Source organism: Panthera tigris, chromosome E2 (assembly GCF_018350195.1).
Source record: "Panthera tigris isolate Pti1 chromosome E2, P.tigris_Pti1_mat1.1, whole genome shotgun sequence".
NCBI lineage: Eukaryota > Metazoa > Chordata > Mammalia > Carnivora > Felidae > Panthera > Panthera tigris.
In genome coordinates this window covers 24,937,281-24,950,729 of record NC_056674.1, presented here as the reverse complement: position 1 = coordinate 24,950,729, position 13,449 = coordinate 24,937,281, and the positions used below count along the sequence as shown (strand labels likewise).

Below are 13,449 nucleotides of genomic sequence, written 5' to 3'. Positions count from 1 at the left end.
AATTTTTTCCATAAGGTTTTCAATTCATTTTTCCTAGATCCATCAGGGGAATCACTGTCTATGGGAGCTAGAGCCTTACAAAATGTATTTCTTGAATAAGAAGACTTGAAAGTCAAAATAGCTCCTTGATCCATGGGCTGCAGCATGTATGTTGTGTTAGCAGGCATGAAAACATTAGTGTCACTGTACATCTCCATCAGAGCTCTCGGATGATCAGGTGCATTGTCAATGAACAGTGATACTTTGAACGGAATCTTTTCTGTGGGCTTAAACTATTCAGTAAACCATGTGGTAAACAGGTGTGCTCTCTAGGCTTGGTTTTTCCATTTATAGAGCATAGGCAGATTTAGTATAATTCTTAAGGGCCCTAGGATCTTTGAAATGGTAAATGAGCATTGTCTTCAACTTACAGTCACTAGATGCATTAGCCTACAAGGAACCCAGCCTGTCTTTTGAGGCTATGAAAGTCCTAGATGGCATCTTGTTCCAATATAAGGCTGTTTCATCTACACTGAAAATCTGTTATTTAGTGTAGCCACCTTCATTAATTATCTTAGCTAGATCTTCCAGATAACCAACCCACTGCTGCTTCTCCATCAGCACTTGCTGCTTCACTTTGTACTGTTATGTTATGGACCTGGCTTCTTTCCTTAAACCTCATGAACCAACCTCTACTAGCTTCAGACTTCTGCAACTTCCTTTCCTCTCTCAGCATTCATAGAATTGAAGAAAGTTAGGGCCTTGCTCTGAATTAGCCTTTGGCTTAAGGGAATGTTGTGGTTGGTTTGATCTTCTATCCACACCACTAAAACTTTCTGCATATGAGCTATAGGGCTGTTTCACTTTCTTATCATTCATGTGTTCACTGGAGTAGTACCATTTCCCTCAAGAATTTTTTTTAATGCATTTTGAATTTGGCTGTTTGGTGCAAGAGGCCTAGCTTTTGGCTTGTGTTGGCTTTTGACATGCCTTTCTCACTAAGCTTAATCATTTCTAGCTTTGGATTTAAAGCGAGATATGTGACTTTTCCTTTGACTTGAATACTTAAAGGCCGTTATAGGGTTATTAACTGACCTGATTTCAATATTGTTGTGTCTTAGGGTATAGGGAGGCCTGAGGAGAGGGAGATAGAAGGGAGAATGGCTATTTGGTGGAACATTCAGAACACACACATTTATCAGTTAAATTTGCTGTCTTACATGGGTGTGGTTTCAGGGCATCCCAGAACAATTCAAATAGTAACATCAAAGATCACTGATCTCAGATTGCCATAACAAAGATAATAATGAAAAAGTTTGAAATATTTCAAGAATTACCACAATGTGACAAAGATACAAAGTGAGCCAATGCTATTGGAAAATGGTGCTGGTAGACTTGCAGGGTTGCCATAAACCTTCAATATGTAAAAAAGAGTATCTGTGAAGTACAGTAAAACAAAGTGTAATAAAATGAGGTATGTCTGTAATTAAGTCTTCTCTTTTTTGTCTCTAGTGAAAGGCTTGTCAATTTTGTTCATCTTTTCAAAGAAACCAACTTTTGTTTCATTGATTTTCTTTGTTGTTTCTCTATTCTCTATTTTATTTATTTCTAATCTATATTATATCCTCTTTTATGCTGGCTTTGGGTTTTGTTTGCTCTTTTCTTTCTAGTTCTTTAAGTGGTAAAGTTAGGTTGTTGATTTGAGATCTTCTTTCTTAACATAACAGCTATAACTACAGCTATAACTTTCCTCCTTAGCATTGCCTTCACTGTGTCCCATGAGTTTTGGTAGGTTGTATTTTTGTTTTCATTCATCTCTGTGTTTTCTCATTTTCCTTATCATTTCTTTTTTTATCCATTTATTATTTCAGAATATGTTGTTTAATTTCCACAAGTTTATGAATTTGCTAGTTTTCCTTTCTGTTGTTGATTTCTAACTTCATCCTGTTGTGGTTGAATATCTGTCTTAAAAAATGAACTTTAATCCTTACCATGTGCCATATACAAATAATATTTCAAGATGGATTGTAGACCTACGTGAAAAATTTTAAACTATTGAACTTCTAGAAAATACTATAAAAACTGTGAACTTAAGTTAGGCAATTGTTTGTTAATTACAACACCAAAAGCATGACCCATAAAAGAAAAAAAGATAAACTGGGCTTAATCAAAATTAAAACTTTAGTTCTTTGAAAATCTCTGTTCAGAGAAAGGAGACACAAACAGATAAAAACCTTTGCAAAGCATGTATGTAATAGAAGACTTATATCCAGAATATGTAAAGGTTTCTCAAAGGTTAATATTAAGAAACAAACAACCCAATTAAAAAATAGGCAAAAATTTGAATAGAAACTTCACCAGAGTAGATGTATAGTAGATAGCAAGTAAGCTCATGGAGAAATGCTCAGTAGCATTAGGGATATGCATATTATCACAAGGAAACCCTACTGGAATGACTAAAGTTAAAACACTGAGCATACCAACTATTGATGAGGAGGAACTAGACCTCTTATACACTGCTGTTGGAATGTAAAATGGTCCAACCACTTTGGGAAATAGTTTGGTAGTTTTCTCAAAAAGTTAAATCTACCTTATGATCCAGCCATTCCACTTATAGCTATTTATTCAAGAGAAAAAAATGTGTATGTATATACAAAGACTTTGCGTGAAAGTTCATAGCAGCTTTATTTGTAATAACTAAAAAACTGAAAACAGTCAAAACGTACATCAGCAAGGTAGGTAGATAAACTGTGGTATGTCTTTATGGAATAATATTCAGCAATGAAAGATATGAACTTGTTACATGCAACAGCATGGAAAAATCTCAAAATAATTATGCTGAGTGAAAGAAGCTAAACAAAAAAAGCATGTACTTATGATTCCATTTATATAAGACTCTAGAAAATTCAAATTGATCTGTAGTGGTAGAATGGTGATCAGTAGTTGCTTGGGAATATTGAAGGTGCTAAGGAGAGGCAGGAGGGTAGATTACAAAGGCACATGAAACTTGGGGATGATGGATATATTCACTGTCTTGATTGTGGTGATGGTTTCATGGGCATATATAATTGTTAAAACTTGTCTAATTGTGCATTTAAAATATGTATAGTTTATTGCATGTTTCTTATAACTTAATAAAGCTGTTAAATGACATAATCATTTTTTCACTTAGAAATATGTGGGGGTGCCTGGGTGGCTCAGTCAGTTGAGCACCCGACTTTGGCTCAGGTCATGATCTGGTGGTCCTTGAGTTCGAGGTCTACTTTGGGCTTTGTGCTGACAGCTCAGAGTCTGGAAACTGCGTCGGATTCTGTGTGTGTCTCTCTCTCTGCACCTACTGTTTGTGCTGTCTCTCTCTCTCTCAAAAATAAACATTAAAAAAATTAAAGAAAAAAACCATTCTCTCTTCCTCTTCCCCTCACCCCCTCATGTGTGCCTGCCTGCTCTCTCTCTCTAAAAAATTAAATAAATAGGGGTGCCTGGGTGGCTCAGTCGGCTGAGCGTCCAACTTCGGCTCAGGTCATGGTCTCACAGTTTGTGAGTTCAAGCCCCACGTCGGGCTCTGTGCTAACAAACAGCTCAGAGCCTGGAGCCTGCTTCGGATTCTGTGTGTCTGTCTCCCCCTCCCCTGCTCATGCTCTGTCTCTCTCTGTCTCTTAAAAATAAATAAATGTTAAAAATAATTTTTAAAAAATTAAATAAAGATATGTAAAGATCATGACTTACTTCTGGTAGTAAAGACTTTAGAAAAGAAAACAGAAAACCCGCAGGGCTTATGAGATTTGTTCAAGGTTTTTCCTCAACCAGAGACTAGGAGAACCTATGTTTGGCATCTTTTTTGTAGTCTTCCACCTTCTTTCCCTTAAACTGGCTATTGTAAATGGTCCTTTTCCAGTAATTGGTACTGGCCCTCTTCCTCTCTCATGTTCAAACTCTTGAAGGCAGATTTTTTTTTTTAGTATTTTCTAGAAGTTTCATTTTGAAATATTATTTTTATATGGCATAAGGTAAGAATCAAAGTTCATTTTTTAAAGACATATCATTCAGAGTATTTTTCCACAACAGGGTGAAGTTAGAAATCAACAACAGAAAGAAAAACTAGCAAACTCATAAATTTATAGAAATTAAACAACATACCCTGAAATAACCAATGGACCAAAAAATAAAAGACAAAAAAAAATTTTTTTTGAGAGAGATAGAGAGAGTACAAGCAGGGGTGGGGTAGAGAGAGAGAGAGAGAGAGAGAGAGAGGGAAAGAGAAATCCCAAGCAGGCTCTCTGCTGTCAGTCCAGAGCCCAATGCTGGGCTTGAACTCACGAACTGTAAGATCATGACCTGAGCTGAAACCAAGACTGAGCCACCCAGGTGCCCCTCTTTCCTCCCTTTAAAATGTCTTTGTTTTTTTTGAAATACATTCCCCTGCCAGCATTGTAGAACAGGCCAACAGCCTCTCATACTGGAATTAATGTAATAGTTTCCTAACCAGTTGTTTTCTTCTAATCTAATCCATGTTGTAAATATTCTGAGACATTTTAGGAAATAGTTTTATTTTATCTTTTTTTCTTTACATTCTTCCTGTGGCCACTTATATTAGTGTTATTAAACATTCACCATATGCATGGAACAGTAAAGGACTAGGAGAATGGGATGGGTATGATTTCCTATCTTGAGTAATTTTTATGAGGAGGTGGAGTTTAAATAAAAATGAGATTTCTACCTTTGAGTAATTTATTGTTTAGTTAAAGAGACCACATAAACACTTGATAAGTAAAATAGTAATATATTTTTTTCCTTTTTCTTCCCCCTTCCAGGTTCCTGTTGCATGTAAATCTTGTCCCTGTGGTTATATATTTATTAATAGGAAACTTCTAAAAGTAAAACACTCAGAGAAATCATCACCTTTTACAGGTAATTGAGAGAGTTTACCACCTTTCTGTCTTTTGTGGTTTCTTTTATATAAAGTTAAAATTAATTTTTGTGAGTTAATTTTTTTTTTTTTTTTTTTTTGCTGGTGAAGTTACAATACTAAAATCTGTTGAAGTACATTTTGGTTTTTATTAGATACAGCAAGTTGTTTACATTGGTTTGTTCAACCAATTTAAATGTTAACTCCTTTACTGATAAATTTTGTAACAAATTTTAATGAGAAATTTTAATTAGAAAATATTAACTGAAAGAAAGGAAACTTTGATTTTAGTATTAGAATTTTTTAGTACCAGTTATTTTTTTCAGTTCACGGATTTAGACTAGCTAAAGAGCTGCTGACTTCAATTTTATTTGAGTTTGTAACTTTCTCTTTAAAGTTAGAAATCTGGATTTATGCCATAAGTGTAGTGAGAGATAGGTTTTTGTTACTCTTATTTTTTGCTTGATAAAATCACATTTGTAATAATAGTCAACCCAAAATGGCAATACATTTATTATCAACAATTATTGAGTGCCTAACGTATGCCAGGTACTATATATTTTGGGCATACAGTAAGAAATCTACTACCAAGACAGGTTCAGTGTTGTCATAATGGTTGAAGGTATATGTAGAGGTATATACATATGGGATATATGGGGAAAATATCAGTAATAAGTGCTGAGTAAGAAATTAAAATAGGGTACTGTCCTAGAGGTTAATTGGAAGGCTGCTTTTGATGAAATGTTCCAGGGAATGCATCTCTGAGGAGGAGATATTTTATAAGGTCTGAATAGATGAAGGAAAACCAGGGAAAGCAAATTCTAGACAGAGGGAAAACAAAGGCAGGATTTATTCCAGGAATGCAGGATTGGTTCAATATGAGGGAACCTATTAGTGTTATATACCATGTTATTAACTATAAAGAAAAAATAATACAGTTATCTCAGTAGATACTAAGAAAACCTTTGGCAAAAATAAGTACCCATTCATGATAGAGACACTCAAGAAAATAGGAATTGAAGACTACTTAAAAAAAATTTTTTTTAATGTTTGTTTATTTTTGAGAGGAGAGAGTGACAGAGCATGAGTGGGGGAGGGGCAGAGAGAGACAGGGACACAGAATCTGAAGCAGGCTCCAGGCTCTGAGCTGTCAGTACAGAGCCCGATGAGGGGCTTGAACCCATGAACTGCAAGACCATGCCCTGAGCTGAAGTCAGATGTTTAACCAACTAAGCCACCTAGGCGCCCCTTGAATACTACTTTTTTAACTTGATGAAGTATACATCTTAGCATTAAAACTATATCTTATTTAAAAAGGGGAAACACTACAGGCATCTCCATTAATGTCAAGAACAAGCATCCACGCTATCTTCACTACTGTTCGGCATTTTGTTAGAGGTAAATTAGCCAAGGGAATTAAATTAAGAGAAATCAGTAAGAGGCATAAAAACGGGTAAAGAACAAGTAGAACAATATCTCTTTGCAGATCATAGTATAGCTGTGCTCCAGAGAATCAATAATAAACTAACTCCTACAATAAAGAATTCAGTGAAGGATCAGGATTTAAAATTAACATATAAAAATCAACTTTCATATATACAGATAGCTTAAACTGAACATAATGTTAGAGGAAAGCCCATTTACAATAGCAACATGGAGGATTAAATGTTTAGAATAAATTTAATAAGAAAGGTATAAAATCTATACAAGGAAAATTGAAAACACTCCTAAAAGACACTAAAGCAGATTTAAACAAATGGTAAAATGTCCTTTGTTGTTGAATACGATGATTCAACATCATAAAAGTGTTAATCCTCCCTGGTTAATTTATAAAATCAGTGCAATGTTAATAAAAATCCTATTAAGTTGTTTTATGGAGTCAGACAAGCTGATTTTAAGGTTCATATGGAAAAACAAACATGCAAAAATAGCCAGGAAAATCATCAATTGATTTTAGTAAAGGTCCTAAAGAAATTAAATGGGAAATAATAGTCTTTTCAATAAATAGTATTGGAATACCATGCTGAGTACGCAAAAGAATGAAGATGGGGACCTGTCTTATGCCACACATAAAAATTAATTCAGAATAGATCATAAACCTAAATATAAGAGCTAATGAAACTAAAAGCATAGCAGTACATCTCAGTGACTTTGGGTTAGGCAGTGTTTTCTTAAATATGACACCCAGAGCTCAAATGATACATACATACATACATACATAGGATGATATCAAAATTCAAAACTTTTTTTTGCTGCAGATGATATCAAGAAAGTAGAAAGACAACTCACAGGATGGAAAAAACTATTTGCAAATCACATATCTTATAAGGAACTTATATCTTGAATGTATAAAGAATTCTTATTCCTCAATAATAAAAAGAAATAATCCAATTTAAAAAATGGACAAAAGATTTGAATAGAATTGGTCCAAAGGAGATATACAAATGACCAACAACTATACCAAAATATTTTTGTTAGTCATTAGAGAAATGCAAATCAAAATCATGAGATATCACTTGACACCACTAAGATGCAATAATAAAGACAGAAAATAACAAGTATTGGTGAGGAAGTGGAAAAGTTGAAACACTCATATATTGCTATTAGGAGTGTAAAATGGTGCAGTCACTTTGAAAACAATCTGTCAGTTCCTCAAATGGTTAAATACACAATTATAATATGATCCAGCAATTCCATTCTTAGGTATAAACCCAAGAGACTGAAAACAGAAGTGGACACAAAACCTTTGTGAATGTTATTAGCAGCATTATTCACAATAGCTAAAAAGTGGAAACAGTCCTGATGTCCATCAACTGATAATCAACAAATGTGATATATCCATATAATAGAGTATTATTTGACATAAAAAGAAAGGAAGTATTGGTATATGCTACAACATGAATGATTTGAAAATGTGCTATGTGAGAGAAGTCAGTTACAAAAGATCACATACTTTATGATTCCAATTATAAGAAATGTTCACATAAGCAGATATATAAACAGACTAATATTAACAGATATATAAATAGAATAATGGTTTAGGGCTGGGAAAGGGTTAGAGGGAGAATGGGGAACAGTTGTTAATTAGTACAGAGCTTCTTTTGGAAGAGGAAAAGTGTCCTAAAATTGGATTCAAAACCCTGTGAGTGTAACAGAAATCACCAAATTGTACATTTTAAATAGGAAAATTGTATGGGATGTGAATTATATCTCAATAAAACTGATTTTAGAAATAGCCAGGAAAACACTTTTTTTTTTAGATTTTTAAAAATATAAATTATCGTCAAATTGGCTTCCATACAACACCCCGTGCTCATCCCAACAAGTGCCCTCCTCAATACCCATCACCCACTTTCCCCTCTCCCTCACCCCCCATCAACCTTCAGTTTGTTCTCTGTATTTAAGAGTGTCTTATGGTTTTTCTCCCTCCCTCTGTTTGTAACTCCCCCCCCCCCCTTCCCCCATGGTCTTCTGTTAAGTTTCTCAAGATCCACGTATGAGTGAAAACATATGGTATCTGTCTTTCTCTGACAGACTTATTTCATATAGCATAATACCCACCAGTGTTCCATCCATGTTGCTGCAAATGGCAGGATTTCATTCTTTCTCATTGCCAAGTAGTAATCCATTGTATTTATAAACCACATCTTTATTCATTCATCAGTTGATGGACATTTAGACTCTTTCCATAATTTAGCTATTATTGAAAGTGCTGCCATAAACATTGGGGTATGTGTGCCCCTATGCATCAGCACTCCTGTATCCCTTGGGTAAATTCCTAGCAGTGCTATTGCTGGGTCATAGGGTAATTGTATCTTTAATTTTTTTGAGGAACTTCCACACTGTTTTCCAGAGTGGCTGCACCAGTTTGCATTCCCACCAATAGTGCCAGAGGGTTCCTGTTTCTCCACATCCACGCCAGCATCTATAGTCTCCTTATTTGTTCATTTTAGCCATTCTGACCGGTGTGAGGTGGTATCTCAATGTGGCTTTGATTTGTATTTCCCTGATGATGAGTGGCGTGGAGCATTGTTTCATGTGTCTGTAGACCATCTGGATGTTTTCTTTGGAAAAGTGTCTATTTATGTCTTCTGCCCATTTCTTCACTGGATTATTTGTTTTTTGGGTGTGGAGTTTGGTGAGTTCTTTATAGATTTTGAATTCTAGCACTTTATCCAATATGCCATTTACAAATATCTTTTCTCATTCTGTTGGTTGCCTTTTAGTTTTGTTGATTGTTTTCTTTGCAGTGCAGAAACTTTTTATCTTGATGAGGTCCCAATAGTTCATTTTTGCTTTTAATTCCCTTGCCTTTGGAGATGTGTTGAGTAAGAAATTGCTGTGGCTGAGGTCAAAGGTTGTTGCCTGCTTTCTCTTCTAGGGTTTTGATGGTTTCCTGTGTCACATTCAGTTTCTTCATCCATTTTGAGTTTATTTTTGTGTATCGTGTTAAGAAAGTAGTCTAGTTTCATTCTTCGGCATGTTGCTGTCCAGTTCTCCCAGCACCATTTGTTGAAGAGACAGTCTTTTTTTCCACTGGATACTCTTTCCTGCTTTGTCAAAGATTAGTTGGCCATACATTTGTGGGTCCAGTTCTGGGTTCTCTATTCTATTCTATTGGTCTGTGTGTCTGTTTTTGTGCCAATAGTATACTGTCTGGACTATTATAGCTTTGTAGTAGAGGCTAAAGTCTGGGATTGTGATGCCTCCTGCTTTGGTTTTCTTCTTCAATATTACTTTTAGCCAGGAAAACACTTAAAAAGAGAAACTTTAAAAAAAAAAACTATAAGGGTTGAATAGCCTTATTAATTAAAACATTGTAGCATTGGCAGGGACAAATAAACCAGTGGAAAAGAATAAAAAGTGCAGAATTAGACCCAAATTCATATGGAAAGTTAGTATATGAGAAAGGTAGTATTTAAAATTACTAGGGTAAAGATAGACCTTTTCTTCTTCTCATTTTTATTGTGGTAAAATACATACAATATTTATCATTTTAACCATTTAAGTGTACAGTTAAGTGGAATTAAAAACATTCACATTTCTGTGTAGTCATCATTGCTATTTATACTTAAAACTTTTTTATCATCCCCAACATAAACCCTGTACCCATTAAACAATCTCTTCCTCCCCACTCCACCACCACACCTCCCCCAAATCCCTGGCAGTCTCTCCTTTGTGTCTCTGTAAATGTGCTTTTTCCAGGTATCTCATATATAAGTGGAATCATATAATATTTGTCCTTCTGTGTTTGGCTTATTTTACTAAGCATAATGTTTGCAAGGCCTGTCTATGTTGTAGCATATATGAAAATTTCATTACTTTTTATGGCTGAATAATTACCATTTTATGTACATACTACATTTTTTAATCCATTCATCTGATAGACAGTAGGGTTGTTGTAATGAACATTGGTGTACAGATATGTGTTCGAATCCCTAATTTCAGTTCTTTTGGATATATACCTAGGAGTGGAATTGCTGGGTCATATAGTAGTTTTGTGTTTAACCTTTTGAGGAAACGTAAAACTCTTTTCCACAGTGGTTGCACTATTTTACATTCCCACAAGCAATGCATGAGGGTTCCAGTTTTTCTATATTCGTACCAGCATTTGTCATTTTCCAATTTTTTTTTAAATAACCTAATCCTAGTAGGTGTGAACTGTTATCTTACTGGGTTTTGATATGCATTTCCCTAAACACTAGCAATGTTAAGCATCTTTTCTGGTTCTTATTGGCCATTTGTATTTCTTCTTTGGAGAAATGTCTATTCAACTCCTTTACCCATTTTTAATTAGGTTGTTTTGGTTGTTTGTTAAGTTATAGAAACTCTTCATATATTTTCAGTATTAATCCCTTGTCAGAAGTATGATTTGCAAGTATTTTTTTCCATTCTGCAGGTTGTCTTTTCACTTTTTTAATAGTGTCCTTTGATGCACAAAATTCTTAATTTTAATGAGATCCAACTTACCTAATTTTTTTTTATTTTTATTGTTAATTGTGGTAACATACAAAAAATATAAAATTTGCCATCCTATTTTTAAGTATATAGTTCAGTAGTATTAGGTACTTTCACATCTTTTACTGTTGATCTCCAGAACTTTTTCATCTTCTAAAACTGAAACTCTATAGCCTTAAACAACAACTCCCATTCTTCCCTCGCCCCTGTCCCCACTAACTTCTATTCTACTTTCCATCTCTAAGAATATGACTATTCTAGGTATGTCAGTTAAGTAGAATCACACAATATTTGTCTTTTTGTGACTGGTTTATTTCACTTAGCATCATGTGTTCATGGTTCATCTGTGTTGTAGGATGTATCAGAATCTCCTTTCTCTTTTCTGTTGTTTGGGGCGGGGGGAGGAGCAGAGGGAGAGAGAGAATCTTAAGCAGGCTCCACACTCAGCATGGATCCTGACATGGGGCTCGATCCCACGACCTTAGGATCATGACCTGAGCCAAAATCAAGAGTCAGACGCTCAACCTACTGAGTCATCCAGGCACCCCAGAACTTCCTTTCTTTTTAAGGCTGAATAATATTCCATTGTATGCAATTACCACATTTTCTTTATCCATTTATTGGTTGATAGACACTTGGGTTGTTTCCACCTTTTGGCCATTGTGAATAATGATGCTGTGATTGTGGGTATATAAATACCTCTTTGAGACTCTGTATTCAGTTCTTTTGGATATATTCCCAGAAATGGAATTATTGGATCATATGGTAATTCTGTTCTTAATTTTTTGAGAAACCAACATGAATGTTTTCCATAGAGACTTGTACCATTTTTTGTTCCCACCAGCTGTGCCCAAGTGTTCCAGTTTCTCTGTATCTTTGCTAACATTTATTATTTTCTCTCGTTAGTAGCTGTCCTTTTGGGTGTGAGTTGATACCTCATTGTGGTTTTGATTTGCATTTCCTTAATGATTAATGATGTTGGCCATCTTTTCAAATCCTTGTTGACCTTGTATATATTTTTGTTTGAGAAACATTTATTCTAGTGCTGTTTGCTCATTTTAAAATCAGGCTATTTGTGGGGCACCTCGATGGCTCAGTTGGTTAAGCATCTGACTTTGGCTCAGGTCACGGTCTTGTGGTTCGTGGGTTTGAGTCCCGTGTTGAGTCAGCTGTGCTGACGGCTCAGAGCCTGGAGCCTGCTTCAGATTCTGTGTCTCCCTCTCTTTGCTCCTCCTTCCCTGCTTGTGCTCTGACTCTCTCTGTGTCTCAAAAAAATAAACATTAAAAAAAATTTTTTTTTTAATCAGGCTATTTGTATTTTGTTGTTGAGTTGTAGGAGTTCTTTATATATTCTGGATATTTACCCCTTATCAGATTCGTGATTTGCAAATATTCTATTCTGTGGGTTGCCTTTTCACTGTTAACTGTGTTTTTTTTCCCAGAAATTTTAAATTTTGATGCAGTCCAGTTTACCTGTTTTTACTTTTGTTGTCATATCCATTAAACTGTTGTCAAATCCAGTGCCATGAAGATTTTCCTCAATGTTCTCTTAAAGACTTTTGTAATTTTAGTTTTTACATTTAGGTCTTTGATCCATTTTTGAATTAATTTTTGTATAAGGTCTGGGTTAGGGTCCAACTTCATTCTTTTGCATGTGATATACAGTTTTCCCAGTACTATTTGTTGAAAAACCATCCTTTCCCACTAAATGGTCTTGACACCCTTGTCGAAAATCAGTTGACCATATGTGTGAGGGTTTCTTTCTAGTCCATTGTTCTTTATGTTTGTTCTTATGCCCATATTGTTTTAATTATTGTGGCTTTGTAGTTAGTTTCAAAGTTGGGAAGTGTGGGTTCTCCAGCTTTATTCCTTTACAAGATTATTTTGGTTATTCAGGGCCCCTTGTGATTCCGTATAAAAATAAGGATCTGCTTTTCCATTTCTGCCAAAAAGGCTGTTGGACTTTTGATGGGGATTATATTGAATTTATAGATTGCTTGGGTAATACTGACATCTTAATGATGTTAAGTCTTCCTATCTATGAGTATGATTGTCTTTTCATTTATTTAGATCTTGCTTGATTTCTTTCAGCAGTGTGTTCAGCATAAAATCTTAAGTCCTTGGTTAGATTCATTCCTAAGTATTTTATTGGAATTGCTTTTTTAGTTTTCTCTTCAAGTTATTCATCCCTGGTGTATAAAAACAGAGTTGATTTTTATTCTTGTATCTGACAACTTTGCTGAAGTTTGGAAAGTTTTTGGAAACTTTTTTTGGAAATGATCTACTTTTTTTCATGGAACAATGAATGATCCACTTTTAGCATTTCCCAAATGGCTACCCACTTGTCCCTGCACTATTATTAAAAGAGCCATTGTTATCTACCATTAACATAAGTTAATTCCTCTATAGTTGGTATGTAGGCTTGCTAACTGTGACTTAAAATCCAGAAGCATTAAAAGAAAAGGTTGATAAATTTCACTAAGTTAAATTCTTGCATAACAAAAAAAAAAATCCCGTAAATAAAAGTTTTTCAAAGAGAAACTGGGGGAAAATATTCATAATATATACCCATAAAAAGGACAATACTTTTTATATTTAAATAGCTT

At 34.8% G+C, this 13,449-nt stretch overlaps 1 protein-coding gene across 5 annotated transcripts in view; it reads left to right on the top strand.

Annotated features, from left to right (window-relative positions):
* The window catches only part of LOC122234015 (histone-lysine N-methyltransferase SETMAR-like), a 55,083-nt gene that overhangs the window by 29,022 nt on the left and 12,612 nt on the right, over window positions 1-13,449 (top strand). For all 5 annotated transcript variants that reach the window (XM_042968154.1, XM_042968151.1, XM_042968153.1 and 2 more), the window contains exon 2: window positions 4,791-4,887. In XM_042968154.1, coding sequence (XP_042824088.1) covers window positions 4,791-4,887 — 97 coding nt within the window. The remainder of the gene's footprint in view (window positions 1-4,790; window positions 4,888-13,449) is intronic.